Source organism: Salmo salar, chromosome ssa17 (genome assembly GCF_905237065.1).
Source record: "Salmo salar chromosome ssa17, Ssal_v3.1, whole genome shotgun sequence".
NCBI classification, from domain to species: Eukaryota; Metazoa; Chordata; class Actinopteri; order Salmoniformes; family Salmonidae; genus Salmo; species Salmo salar.
The window spans coordinates 25919985-25934500 of NC_059458.1; the positions used below are offsets into that span (position 1 = coordinate 25919985).

General features: G+C 41.6%; 2 protein-coding genes across 4 annotated transcripts; one reads left to right on the top strand and one right to left on the bottom strand.

Annotated features, from left to right (window-relative positions):
• Positions 1-476: 476 nt before the first annotated feature.
• LOC106575675 (dynein light chain Tctex-type 3) lies at positions 477-3382 on the top strand. 3 transcript variants are annotated; one of them, XM_045699218.1, is made up of 5 exons: positions 477-653; positions 956-997; positions 1292-1415; positions 1589-1666; positions 2123-3382. In XM_045699218.1, exons 1-5 carry the CDS (start codon positions 630-632, stop codon positions 2197-2199), a joined length of 345 nt encoding a protein of 114 aa, XP_045555174.1. In that variant the 5' UTR covers positions 477-629; the 3' UTR covers positions 2200-3382. The 3 variants fall into 3 exon arrangements, 2 of the variants coding, with proteins under 2 accessions (XP_045555174.1, XP_045555176.1); XR_006760039.1 differs by having other exon boundaries at positions 487-653; positions 869-997; positions 1993-2282; XM_045699220.1 differs by having other exon boundaries at positions 501-653; positions 1993-3382.
• On the bottom strand, positions 2453-9875 carry LOC106575674 (cytochrome b-245 heavy chain). Its single transcript, XM_014152306.2, has 13 exons — positions 9614-9875; positions 9425-9517; positions 8674-8784; positions 8485-8569; positions 8198-8346; positions 7441-7622; positions 7081-7213; positions 6899-6991; positions 6415-6668; positions 5850-6012; positions 5238-5384; positions 4658-4782; positions 2453-4507 (listed from the first exon to the last, which is right to left on the bottom strand). The coding sequence occupies exons 1-13, from the start codon at positions 9656-9658 to the stop codon at positions 4390-4392; spliced, it is 1698 nt and encodes a 565-aa protein (XP_014007781.2). The 5' UTR covers positions 9659-9875; the 3' UTR covers positions 2453-4389.
• Between the last annotated feature and the right edge of the window lie 4641 nt (positions 9876-14516).

Sequence of the window (14516 nt, forward strand, 5' to 3'; positions counted from 1 at the left end):
TTCTCACAAAGTGACCTATTTATTGACATTCAGTTCCCAAACTTCCCATATGCGAAAAGTGTATTATAAATATGTATACTTGTATTTTCTGTATTTAACGTGCACAAAAATGTCTTTAATTAACCACTGTGTTTTGATCTTGTTTTTATAATGTAGTCGTGTGTTATAAACTGTGAGGATATAGTATTTATTGCTGACTGAAATATCCTAAATGCACAATTGCACTTTAAATGTAACCTTATTGTCTGTTTTTCAGGGAAATATGACGTTTGTGTGAGTTCTAATATTTTATTTTCATTGTCTCATAAACCGTTTGAACTTGGTTCTGGTGTGACAATCATCTCATGATTTGAATACTAGTAAAACAACTTTATGTAAAAGCTTTGATCATTTTTCACTTTAATGTAACGAGATTGCTGGAAAGCGCCGTCCTCTTTTATCCTGTGTTATTTAAGGCTCGTTCGCTAGGTGGCAGTGTTCACAGACTCGCAGTTCATTTCTTGGTGCTGTGACCTGCTTCCCTCCACTCGTTAACCACCTGTGACGGCAAACAGGAAATCTCTCAAACATTTATCAAGCAGATTTTCACTGGAAAAGCAGCTATTTCTATCACTTTTAAGAAGGCGAGAATGGAGGAATTTTCTGGCGAAGAGGTACTGAATATGCTACCAACTATTTCGTTGCTATACTAGCTGGCCCAACAACGCCTGTTAGCTAGCCGAGTTATCTTCTTAACTAGCCAAATAGCAATACAATTACAGTGGAAAAGACAACTAGCTAGCTATTGTTTAAAGTTTAAACTACCTAGACATAATCTGCGTTACAGCATTTATAAAACTACCTTGATATTACCGCATTTCATTTTTAGTCCTAGAGTTTTGACCATTCTAACTGCAGTGAAAGGTGTGATGAGCTGAAGAGATGCCAGTGCAAGTCTCTGACTCATTGTTTCTAGGGCTCTTTCAACTCTGAAGAGGCCAGTAACTCCGTGAAAGAGGTAACTATCTATTGATTCAGCATCAATACGTTTGAATAACCAAATGGGAATATGGACATTAAGATGGATTTTGAAATAGTTTTAGCTAGCTAATACTTAGGTATCATGTGAAACAGTATCCAGCCTCGCAGTCTGTTTGTCCCCTGATTACTCAAGACAAACATTCATATCCCCAGTATAGACGTGACTCTGAATACAGCACTGTTCACATCAGGTCCCATGCTCCCCACATGCCTAAAGGGGCCAGCCTTCTCAGATGTGTGTGTGTGTGTGTCCAAACTGACTGTCTTGCAGTGTATTCAGAGTATCATTGGAGAAGAGAGCTACAGACAGGACACTGTGAACCAGTGGACAGCCAAGATTGTGGAGCAAGCCCTCACCCTGCTGGTCAAACAGACTAAGTCATACAAGTACATTGGTACGGCTGCCGTCATCTCCTATTGAACACAGACTTGTTAATTTTACTGTAAATCCAGCATGCAAACTTATTCTATGATGCCAATGGTGAAACATATGTGACAAAATACAATTGCTTACTGATATTTTGTTAACGATGATCATAATTTGACCCTTGCCTGTTCCTCTCTACAGTTAGCTGTGCTGTCATGCAGAAGAGTGGTGCTGGTCTCCACACAGCTAACTCCTGCTACTGGGACACTGTTACTGATGGTAAGATAACATCCACCACTGCTCAGTTCAAAGGGTTTCCTAGCTACAGATTCTTACACCAGATAATGATATTTAACGAAATACTTTTGGTATCTATTACTGGGAGTTACAGGTTAAGTACTGTTTGGTAGCACAGAGAATTTTCGACCAACCTTGGCAATACTTCTTGATTCAGCCAAACATGTATATTATAAAATGACCAGTGGCAGGGGGTAATTTAGAAACTGCGCCGTTATTGAAATATATTTTTTTACTCCATGAAGTAATCGTCAATGTGTATGCCGCCATCTTGTCTATTTCAAATCTTCTTTCATTCAACAAAACAGGTGTGTCATCATGACATGCGGCACTTTGGGGTGGAACCACCGGTCTCTTCACTAAACCAGCCCTCCCCCAGCTGCCTAGGAAACACTGCTTATCAAACTGACTCATGCACTGTCTGTTCCTTTCTCTCAGGGAGCTGCTCAGTCAAATGGGAGAACCGCACCATGTACTGTGTAGTCAGTGTGTTTGCTGTGGCCTTAACCCCCTAGACCAGGACCAACCCTGATACTGCTTATAGAAGGTGCAATGCTTCACCCATCCTGCAGGGGAGGTATTCAGTAGCTCACTGTAGATTATATGATGAATGGGACAAGCAATGAGACGGCTATAGATGTGGTAAAGGGGTCAATGGAACTCGACCAAAACAATGGAAATGCGTGTAGGAAAGATCCCGACTCTCCTAATTGCCCTCCAGAAAAATAAGGTTATTGTTTGTGTATTTGACAAGACATATTCATGCCATCAAGTGTCACATTTTTAATGTCACATGCACAAGTACAGTAAAATGCCTTTCTTGCAAACTCAAAATCCATCAATGCAATAATCAAAAACAATGTACTACTAGAAGGGAAAAAAACAACTGATGACCACTGACTTCTGTATGCTAGCTATGCTACCAGCTTATAGGAATGGGAGTTAGCATTTAGCAGTCACTTCTTCTAAACCTGAAAAGGGACTACTTCTGGATGTTATGCAGTGAAAACAGCCAAATATATCCAAATCGAACTCTAGTAACCACATTGTGATAAGAGCGTCTGCTAAATGACTTAAATGTAAATGTAATTGTGGGCCCGTTACAATACATCAATCATGACGGATTTGACAAATCTACTTTGTTAGATCAGATATGTTGAATGTGCACCAATCCTGTGTCCTTCTATCCCCACGATCTGCGTTCCATTGACCTATTTACTGCATCTATTGAAATGCTCTGGGTGGGCTGAAGTGCTGTCTACCCTGAAGAGACTTTATTCATTGACTTTAAATGCATCAGTTGAAATGTTCCTATTATGACAGCTTGGCTTCAAAGCTGCTACCTTACGATACCAATGTTCCAACTATAATGTTGGCTTTACTTAATGAATAAATCATTATTTTGGGGGGGTGCTTATTTGTCCTTTGATATAGGGTGAGGAAAAGCAGTGTGTTTATGTACATTATTTTACATCATAGAGCAGATGAACTTGTTTTAGGAAATGCTATGTAAACAGATCACAGGATATTGCATACAGACACGATTTCAAGTTGCAATCATTGTTTAAACAAATGAAGAATAAAAAAACAAGTTTCCATAGAAATAATAATATGCCTGTAATTTTGTGGGGTGGAAGGTGCCATCGATAGACTGTAGGACCCATAGCTGAATGTCATTAAACGTTCAAATTAAACCTTTTTATGATGTCCGTGTATAATGTCCGTGTATAACTTATATCAAGCAGCACAAATACAACACCATGCAGATCCATAGGTATTTAACAACTAGCCAAGCGTTATTACAATACTTTATGCAGTCTAGTTGATCAGCCACAAGCTGCAAGACTTTTCCTCACCAGCACTTTAGGTTTATTTGACTCTGACCTCAGTAAAAAGAGAAGCTGAACTCGCACACGTACACACACAGGACTGACATGTCTCAGTGGTCACTGAAATGTATCACTCACTTGGCCAGCCTACAGAAACTCTCAGCTGCTATTGAGTCCAGCAGGAGAAGCTGAAGCTGGGATAAGTAGAATATCACATCCCAAACAGCTTTTTGTTGCTGCTCATTTTCATTTTAGACAAACTTTTGCTGTACCTACACACTGAAGAAAGCCGCAAAGGCAAAATGTCTGGTAGGCTATCCCTGGTGCAGTGAAAATAAAATATTTTTTTAAATGAAGTAAGCTTTATGCATACTATTTTGCTTATACAAACTTGTAAATACAACAGCAGAAACAGGAGGAAGTGGAACTAGAGTGTTTTGACACTGGAGTTTCTGTGTTTGCGTGTTGTATTGCAGAACAAGAATAACGTTCTGGCCTCTGTGGTAAATGCGAGTAGGTTTGGTCATTTCTTCACAGATTTGTGCAAGAAACACATTGTGAAATATCACTGAGGAGGAGAGGTGTAGAAGGTCATGATCATTAGAACAGTGAAGTTTACTTCCATTTTTGGTGCTATGATCTGATAAGCTTGTGTGAGATAAGGGCACTTAAGTAAAAAAAAATGTTGATTCACCCAAAGAATCCATATTAAAAACCATTGATTGTTTATGTTGGGGATAACAACAGTTTAGGAATGTGAAACGGCTTACAAGCCAGAGGATACTCTGGGTCAGAGCAATATTGAAAGCTAACTTTGGTAACAAAGTAGGAATATTGTTATTGCCTCATTGGTGCTCTTGGAGGGGTGTTGGGGTCTCAGAAGTTTTCCTTGTTGAAGATGAACTTGACGCCAGCCTCAGAGTGAGACAGGCACTGCTTCTCCAAGACGTCAGCCAGCTGGGTGGGACCGCACAGGAACACTCCTACTTTTTTCCTGGACACACACATTAATTACAAATAGTCCACAAGTTGTGAACTATACATGTAACACATTTTACAATTTACATCTAACTCATATGTCTCTCTGGAATATGCAATTTCTGTTGGCTGTAATTTGGATTAGAAGAGGATGAAAGGCACTCACTCTGGATGCTTTGTCCCAATAGTAGTAAACTCATTGTCCCAGTTAGGTTTCCCATACAGAGTCTTCTGCTTCAGCCCTGTGATCGGGTCATTCTCTGCCTCATGGTGAACTCTGAAGTGAGCAGCCTTTTGTAAAAAAAAAAAGTATCACTTTTTGAGATTCATTTTGTGATTATGCATTGTCCCACTCTCATCTGTGGGCAATAGTTATTCAGTTTGAGACAACGCAGATTTTCTTTAGTTTTCATCCTTGTACATACAAGATAAATATGTGTGTGTTAGTGCTGTGTATCTGTACATCGGTGTGTCTTTTGAGTTGAAGAAAATTGTATTTCTCATCAGTATTACTCTGAAAAGCAGGGGCACAACCTTCACTGGGGACGGGGGGAGGACCACATTCTGAAATTGCATTTTTGTCCCCACACAGTTTTATCATTGGAATATGATACAAAATTAGGCGAAGGTGTGCTTTAGGACCACGCGGACATGTCCGAGCGGTCGGGTAGGCTGTTTGGAGTGTTTTGTCCCCCCCACTTCTAAAACCAAAGTTGCGCCCCTGCTGAAAAGTGTGGTGTGCTGACCTCGGTCTCTTTCCAGCGGGTCAGGTAGATGTTGTAGCTGAGGAAGTCCACCATGCCTTTCTCTGTCATCTGTCCCTCCAGAGACTGCAACAGGTCAGCAAACCACTCAAACGCCTGGGTCTCAGGACACAGCCAATAGAAGTAGATCTGGCATGGAGGAGATGGAAGAAAGATTGTCCGTTTCACATATTGGACAAAACAAAGCTCTGACGAAGGCCTTGAGGCTGCAACATAAAGCTTAATAAAGAGCAGTGATACTATCACGAGCAGTATGCAGGTTTCTTCTTTTTCCTCATCTTATTCAACAGTTACTGTGCACCTGCAACAAAGATAGCTCAGATGTGCGAGTGCCCTTTTGAATTTTGAATCACATATTGGACATATAACAAGGAGTGAAGAGCAGACTAAAGAAACGATGTAAACGTTGAAAATAAATGAACATTGCACTCATAGCAGTGAGATTTTCTCTCACTTGATGAAATTAAATAGAAAAGCAAATCACAATGCAATGAAGAACATTTCAGCTGAGATATTGTTGGAATGAAATGGGGAAGTACCCTACACTGCAGTTTAGAAAGACAATAAACCAGACAGACAAAGCCCCTCTCTCACTTTCTTGGTGAAGACGTTCTGGTTCTCCTGGATGTGTTTGTACCACACTGACTTGAGGACGGAGGCGAAGGGGGTGACCCCGATGCCAGCACCCACCAGCATGACCACCTCATAGCCGAACACGTCCTCACTGGCCGTACCAAACGGGCCATCTATCGCCATTCTGCATACAGGGAGAGAGTTACAGTCATATAACAGTTGAATAGTTTTCTAATTACATTTATATGGTAAAAACATGAAAGAATCTAATATACTGGATACTTTCTGGTTAAACAATTACACAATGTTGCCGTTATTGAAATGTACTACTCCTGAAAACCACGTTTCCTCTCTTATGGCACTTCCCCTCACCGTTATTTCACAGTAAAAAGAAAACACTACTACCCCATCCTCACGTTCTAAATGACAGCCCACTAACTACACTATGATGTCAAGTAGGGACATTAAGTGCAGAAATAGCCGTATAAAAACCTAATTGACATTCAACCTAATGGATATTTAACCGAAGATTAGTTAAGGGGATGGGGTCGTAGAAAATGTTCGCTCTCTGCATTCAAGCACGTACTTGGGCAGTTTCCATGCCTCCTGGGTTTCGTTCTTGTCCCCCCCGCAGGCCTCGTACAGGCCCTGGGTCCAGTCGCCCACGATACGGATGTGGACGCTGAAGTGATCCTCCTCGGGGGCGGAGGTGAGGGTGAAGGGATGCCACTCCAGCTGGGAGACGCAGGGACACTGCATGAAGACGTACTGGCCGACCTCCATCCTGAAGCCCTTCCTCTTCATCTGGAGCTCCAGGGTCTTGGACGGGTGCATCACCACCTGGAGAGGAGAAGGATGGGAGAAAAACAAGATGGAGGCCAAAAGAGACAACTAACTGTTGGATGAGTAGACGCGTGAACTGCATAGTGCATGATTCTGGTTCTTGGCCAGGGCTGCCTTCCAACAAGGACGACTGTCTCAATCACGCTGGCTTTGAATTTAAAAGAAATTGGCCGTTAGAAAAATTGCCTGTTGGAAGTGTACAAACTGGCTTGAAGGACAGTACTGACCTTGGTGATGACCACCTTCTGTTGGGAGCGGTAGAATCGGACCAGTCTCTCACACACATACAAGATCATAGGCCCCACCACCCACTTCCATGTCTGAAGAGGAAACCGACAGAGAAAATGTTCTTTACAAAAAAGAAGCAGCACACTTAAGTCATGTAAAAAACCGAACTGTCATAGCTCACCATAGGAGGGTTCCCAGCAAACTCTGGCTTAGGGCAGAAGGTCCCGTTCTTTCCCCATGACTCAAACTGATCTGCACACTGCGATGGCTTGTTCTCCAGGAGACTTGTAGCGGTCTGCCCTCGGACAATTCGCCTGTGGCAAACCGTTTTAGAGAGATTTAAACATAAAACGGTAGGGCTTTACCTGCAGGTATAATGCTTTTATTACTTGTTATAAGCATGTATGAACCCTTTTAATATCTTAAAATTAGGCTAATAATATGTTATGTCTCTGTAGGAAATGTTCAACTGACTCAAAAGGGGTATTATGGAGAAACAATGAATGTGCACACATTTCTGTGAGAGTTTTAACTGACTCACCCAAAGCCGTGGAAGACGAGTCCGATGAAGAAGATGATGAAGAGGTGATGGGTGTACCAGAAAACCTCGAAGTATGACCTGCGGATGACCTCCATGGATGATGTAATGATGAGGATCAGGGCCAAGGTGATGACCACGCCCGTTAACCCCGCGATGGTAGTGAACATCACTATGGTTGGGTTCTGACCCAATCAGAGAAGGGGGATTTCAGAGTAATGCAGTCATGTTGTTGCCTCGGAGGGAGTGTGGAGGCTGTGTTTGGGACTATCTGCTCAACCTATTCAGGGAAGTCGGTAATGTTCAGAAATGCTTCCTTCTGATTCAGCATAATGAACTTGCTTTAATATTACAAGAGGTGGGACATTTGCTGACCATTTTACGATCTGTTTTAGTCATATATTATTTCTCTCTGTTCAGAGGAGGCAGCCGATGAGTAATGGAGTCATAGTGTGTTATGAGCTGAGGAACATAGAAATACATTATCATTCTATTCATTCTATTTCTATGCTGGGGGATTCCTCTCTGTCATAATCTGCTATCAAGTGTCAACATTCTGTCCTAGGTTAGAACTGACCTCTTGGCATAGCTACATTAAATACAGAATACTCTGTAACACTTTATGCATTCCTAAAGCCTTTATAACACAACATAAGACATTAGAACGTGTCCTAGGCAGTTATAAACATAATGAACACAGTGTCCTAGGCAGTCATAGACATAATGAACAATGAAAATCTGTAGCTAATAGAATACTCACGGTCTGGTCAGTCCTGATGGGGTTTAGGTAGGAGGCATTGTCTCCGGTGCCAATCTGGGACAGCACAAAGGGCAGAGAGCTGCTGTTCCTGTACAGCTGGGCTCCCATGAACCACTCAAAGTTAAACAGGTGGGCGATGATGTGGACCGCTAGGGAAGGACAAAGGCAAAGTAAAGATTACAATCTGTACAGAGACATCTGTTTGATGAACAATGAAGATGAACAATGAAGATGAATGAAGAGGATCGAAGGCAATGTAAAGCAAACTAAGTAAGTGAGAAGGGTACCTGTGTGAAATGCTATCATGTAAGCCACCAGCTTGTGAAAGGTGATGTTTCTGTCCAGTTGTCGAGCAGCTGTGCGACTGCAACACTGATCGTGTAGGAAACGTTTGAAAAAATGTGATCCAGCTATTATTTATAGATGGCTACCCATACACATTTGAATTAAATAGGGTCGGGGTGTGTCTGTGTTACCTGAATGGAGCCGCGGAGGAAGGACAGAAGGTTCCGGCAGACTGGCAGCAGAATAAGCATGCAGTTAAAGTTAAGGCAGGCTGCAGGAGCCCTGGCCCAGGAGAGGGCATCCTGAGGGGAGTGATGGTAGGGTTAGATAGAGAGGGGGAGAGAGAGATGAAGTGGGAATAATTAGTCAAACAATTTTTTTTTTACAGTTTGAATCTGTTTTTTTTTTTACTTCTGGTTACTGGTTTCAATTGAAAGGGGCCCTCAGGGACTGAGCAGGAGTGAGAGGGACGTAGAGTAGAGTGGAGACTCAGTTTCACTTCTGGTCATTACTACTTTTAGTTTAGCCACCTGGGCTTCCTGTGAGGAACCTGTAGTCAGCCGTACACACAGCTGTGACCACAGAGTAAAGATATCACATCAACTTGTGATCTTTTTTGTTTCAATCTCTGTCAGACAAGAGGGGTTAGGCGTAATATGGACTACACATATTCAATATGAATGACCTACTAACTGTACAATATACATGTATAAATATAAAATAAAATAAGAATAAAAGTCTACGTGCTAAATATGTACCGGTAATACAGCAGGCCCTGCTGACAGATCACAACAGTTGGCCAGAGGCCAGCACTCCAGATTTGGTTCTGGGTTGCCAAGATGTCTAATACACTAAGAGCAGAGTATGAAATCTTAAACTGACCTCCATTTCTTAAATAATTTCTTAAATAGAAAATCTAAGGACTTTGGTTCTCAAACTTACCCCAATAAGAACCCGTGTGTAGAACCATCTCTCAGTAAGGAAGTTCATGTAGAACTGGACAAACAGGTAAGCGTTGATTCCCAGCCATACCAGCTAAAACAGACCCAATTCACCTGGTTAGATCAATAGGACATTACACCCCAAAACAGAAATGTAGAGTAATTATACAATTTAATTTGACAGACTTACAATGACAAAGACCGAAAGTCCCTCGTTGGCAGCAAAGTTGCCCATGGTGAAATTATAATTGAGTGTGTGTGTGTGTGTTTGTGAGAGAGAGAGAGAACGAGAGAGAGTGAAAAGTGGAAGGGGGACAGTGATGTGCTGAGTTATATAGACTACTGCACTAAAGACCAGGACATGTGGTTTCCACCACTACCCCTGTGAGTGAGGGTGACTCTCAATAGTCTAACGCTGCTTCCTCTTTTCTCAACTTCCTCATCTGCACTGATCTGAAAATAAAGCAAACGTGAAAGCAACATGGTGATTACATTTAGCAGGTATTTGCTTTAACCTGTCCAACTCTATCCAACAAGATATGTGCAGACCCACTGGGCACAGACGTCAATTCAACATCTATTCCACTTTGGTTAATTGAAATTACATGGAAACAGCGTTGATTCAACCAGTGTGTGCCCAGTAGGGATGAAGGAAAGGAGGAAAGGAAAGGAAGCCACTTCAGTACAGTGGGGGAAAAAGTATTTGATCCCCTGCTGATTTTGTACGTTTGCCCACTTACAAAGAAATTATCAGTCTATAATTTTAATAGTAGGTTTATTTGAACAGTGAGAGACAGAATAACAACAAAAAAATCCAGAAAAACGCATGTCAAAAATGTTATAAAATGATTTGCATTTTAATGAGGGAAATAAGTATTTGACCCCTCTGCAAAACATGACTTAGTATTTGGTGGCAAAACCCTTGTTGGCAATCACAGAGGTCAGACGTTTCCTGTAGTTGGCCACCAGGTTTGCACACATCTCAGGAGGGATTTTGTCCCACTCCTCTTTGCAGATCTTCTCCAAGTCATTAAGGTTTCGAGGCTGACGTTTGGCAACTCGAACCTTCAGCTCCCTCCACAGATTTTCTATGGGATTAAGGTCTGGAGACTGGCTAGGCCACTCCAGGACCTTAATGTGCTTCTTCTTGAGCCACTCCTTTGTTGCCTTGGCCGTGTGTTTTGGGTCATTGTCATGCTGGAATACCCATCCACGACCCATTTTCAATGCCCTGGCTGAGGGAAGGAGGTTCTCATCCAAGATTTGACGGTACATGGCCCCGTCCATCATCCCTTTGATGCGGTGAAGTTGTCCTGTCCCCTTAGCAGAAAAACACCCCCAAAGCATAATGTTTCCACCTCCATGTTTGACGGTGGAGATGGTGTACTTGGGGTAATAGGCAGCATTCCTCCTCCTCCAAACACGGCGAGTTGAGTTGATGTCAAAGAGCTCCATTTTGGTCTCATCTGACCTCAACACTTTCACCAGTTGTCCTCTGAGTCATTCAGATGTTCATTGGCAAACTTCAGACGGGCATGTATATGTATTCTTGAGCAGGGGGACCTTGCGGGCGCTGCAGGATTTCAGTCCTTCACGGCGTAGTGTGTTACTAATTGTTTTCTTGGTGACTATGGTCACAGCTGCCTTGAGATCATTGACAAGATCCTCCCGTGTAGTTCTGGGCTGATTCCTCACCGTTCTCATGATCATTGCAACTCCACGAGGTGAGATCTTGCATGGAGCCCCAGGCCGAGGGATATTGACAGTTCTTTTGTGTTTCTTCCATTTGCGAATAATCGCACCAAATGTTGTCACCTTCTCACCAAGCTGCTTGGCGATGGTCTTGTAGCCCATTCCAGCCTTGTGTAGGTCTACAATCTTGTCCCTGACATCCTTGGAGAGCTCTTTGGTCTTGGCCATGGTGGAGAGTTTGGAATCTGATTGATTGATTGCTTCTGTGGACAGGTGTCTTTTTTACAGGTAACAAGCTGTGGTTAGGAGCACTCCCTTTAAGAGTGTGCTCCTAATCTCAGCTCGTTACCTGTATAAAAGGCACCTGAGAGCCAGAAATCATTCTGATTGAGAGGGGGTCAAATACTTATTTCCCTCATTAAAATGCAGATCAATTTATAACATTTCTGACATGCGTTTTTTTCTGGATATTTTTGTTGTTATTCTGTCTCTCACTGTTCAAATAAACCTACCATTAAAATTATAGACTGATCCTTTCTTTGTCAGTGGGCAAACGTACAAAATCAGCAGGGGATCAAATACGTTTTTTCCCCCCACTGTATGAGATGCACCCATACTGCATGCTATTTCATTAGGGAAGTACATGTAGCAACCTCTTTTGTCATCCCAAAGTATTGCACCATGACAGTCTTTTATTTCTTTATTTGAGCATCAAATAAAGAAGAGAAAGCGGCTGGACCGCTTTGTCTTCCGAAAGGAAGTCATCTCTCCATGGCAACACAGTGACTTTTATGCAGCAGAAGTGAAGGATTTCCACAGGAGAAGTGAAATCTCTAATCAAGTTGTATGAAGTTTTTCATTTAAAAAAAGTATATACAGTTGAAGTCGGAAGTTTACATACACCAAATACATTTAAACTCAGTTTTTCACAATTACTGACATTTAATCCTAGTAAAAATTCCCTGTCTTAGGTCAGTTAGGATCACCACTTTATTTTAAGAATGTGACATGTCAGAATAATAGTAGAGAGTATGATTTATTTCAGTTTTACTTCTTTTATGACATTCCCAGTGGGTCAGAAGTTTACATACACTCAATTAGTATTTGTTAGCATTGCCTTTAAATTATTTAACTTGGGTTAAACATTTCAGGTAGCCTTTCACCATCTTCCCACAATAAGTTGGGTGAATTTTGGCCCATTCCTCCTGACAGAGCTGGTGTAACTGAGTCAGGTTTGTAGGCCTCCTTGCTCGCACACGCTTTTTCAGTTCCGCCCACAAATTTTCTATAGGATTGAGGTTAGGGCTTTGTGATGGCCAATCCAATACCTTGACTTTGTTGTCCTTAAGCAATTTTTCCATAACTTTGGAAGTATGCTTGGTCTCATTGTCCATTTGGAAGACCCATTTGCCACCAAGCTTTAACTTCCTGACTGATGTCTTGAGATGTTGCTTCAATATATCCACATCATTTTCCTACCTCATGATGCCATCTATTCTGTGAAGTGCACCAGTCCCTCCTGCAGCAAAGCACCCCCACAACATGATGCTGCCACCCCCGTGCTTCACGGTTGGGATGGTGTTCTTCGGCTTGCAAGCCTCCACCTTTTTCCTCCAAACATAATGATGGTCATTATGGCCAAACAGTTCTATTTTTGTTTCATCAGACCAGAGGACATTTCTCCAAAAAGTACGATTTTTGTCCCCATGTGCAGTTGCAAACCGTAATCTGTCTTTTTTATGGCGCTTTTGGAGCAGTGGCTTCTTCCTTGCTGAGGGCCTTTCAGGTTATGTTGATATAGGACTTGTTTTACTGTGGATAAAGATATTTTTGTACCGGTTTCCTCCAGCATCTTCACAAGGTCGTTTGCTGTTGTTCTGGGATTGATTTGCACTTTTCACACCAAAGTACGTTCATCTCTAGGAGACAGAACACATCTCCTTCCTGAGCGGTATGACGACTGTGTGGTCCCATGGTGTTTATACTTGCGTACTATTGTTTGTACAGATGAACGTGGTACCTTCAGGCGTTTGGAAATTGCTCCCAAGGATGAACCAGACTTGTGGAGGTCTACATTTTTTTTCTGAGGTCTTGGCTGATTTCTTTTGATTTTCCCATGATGTCAAGCCAAGAGGCAATGAGTTTGAAGGTAGGCCTTGAAATACATCCACAGGTACACCTCCAATTGACGCAAATTATGTCAATTAGCCTATCAGAATCTTCTAAAGCCATGACATAATTTTCTGGAATTTTCCAAGCTGTTTAAAGGCACAGTCAACTTAGTGTATGTAAACTTCTGACCCACTGGAATTGTGATACAGTGAATTATAAGTGAAATAATCTGTTTGTAAACAATTGTTGGAAAAATGACTTGTGTCATGCACAAAGTAGATGTCCTAACCCACCTACCAAAACAATAGTTTGTTAACAAGAAATTTGTGGAGTGGTTGAAAAACAAGTTTTAATATCTCCAACCTAAGTTTATGTAAACTTCCGACTTCAACTGTATATTTAAATGTGTATGTAATGTATGTAAATATGAAAGACAAACTAAACCTATATCAGATAATGATGTCTAGTCATTATGCTAAACTAGTTTGATTGCATTGCTTTTTCAGTCAGATTAAGTGAAAATATCATGACATATTAAATATTCCAAAATAGGCCACAAATGGTGAGACGTTGATCTAACTCAAGCAGACAACAACGCTGTGAGAGCCCCTTGTGACCACAAGAGGTCGCTATACTACATCAGTTCTTCAATGGACTTATCCTACTCTTACAAGTACATGTTCTTGATTGGACAAGACGTTAAAAAGGAATGGTCAAAGTAGACCTAATTCAATTCACAATTTAAAAGTGTGAATAACTGATGCAAAATTAGATCATTCAATGTCTGTGAATTGATACCTCTATCAGCAAAACCCCTGTAGAATCGTCCACTGCATGTGTCCTAGTACATTTTACATATTTAGCAGACGCTCTTATGCAGAGCGACTTACAGTAGTGAATGCATACACTTCATTTCATACATTTTTTTATTTTTTTCCCTGTGCTGGCCCCCCGTGGGAATCGAACCCACAACCCTGGCGTTGCAAACACCATGCTCTACCAACTGAGCTACAGGGAAGGCTTAGTAAGATATAGAATATTGACTTAATGTGATTCTACAGATTGATGAAAGGGAAATGGAGGACGGACAGAAAATCATTATTTTCCTGTTCTCTTTGCCTTTGAAACCTCAATGTAGTTGGAGCCAGTCACACTGTGAGTCACATAACAGATTGTCATTAGACTCATTCACAGTAACCGTACTTCTATGAGTTGTTACCTGACTGTATTCTTATACTAGTCTGCCATAGCGATAGCATTCACTCCAACTGTAGCTCAACATTACGAAG

Bases quoted from the DNA above. Each gene is read 5' to 3' on its own strand.
- LOC106575675 (XM_045699218.1), top strand. From the start codon at position 630: ATGGAGGAATTTTCTGGCGAAGAG. The intron at 1,416-1,588 runs GTACGGCTGCCG...TCCTCTCTACAG, and splicing joins TAAGTCATACAAGTACATTG to TTAGCTGTGCTGTCATGCAG. The intron at 1,667-2,122 runs GTAAGATAACAT...CCTTTCTCTCAG, and splicing joins CTGGGACACTGTTACTGATG to GGAGCTGCTCAGTCAAATGG.
- LOC106575674 (XM_014152306.2), bottom strand. From the start codon at position 9,658: ATGGGCAACTTTGCTGCCAACGAGGGACTTTCGGTCTTTGTCATT. The intron at 8,785-9,424 runs GTAAGTTTGAGA...CACTCCCCTCAG, and splicing joins ACACACGGGTTCTTATTGGG to GATGCCCTCTCCTGGGCCAG. The intron at 8,347-8,484 runs GTACCCTTCTCA...GTCCTTCCCTAG, and splicing joins CATGATAGCATTTCACACAG to CGGTCCACATCATCGCCCAC.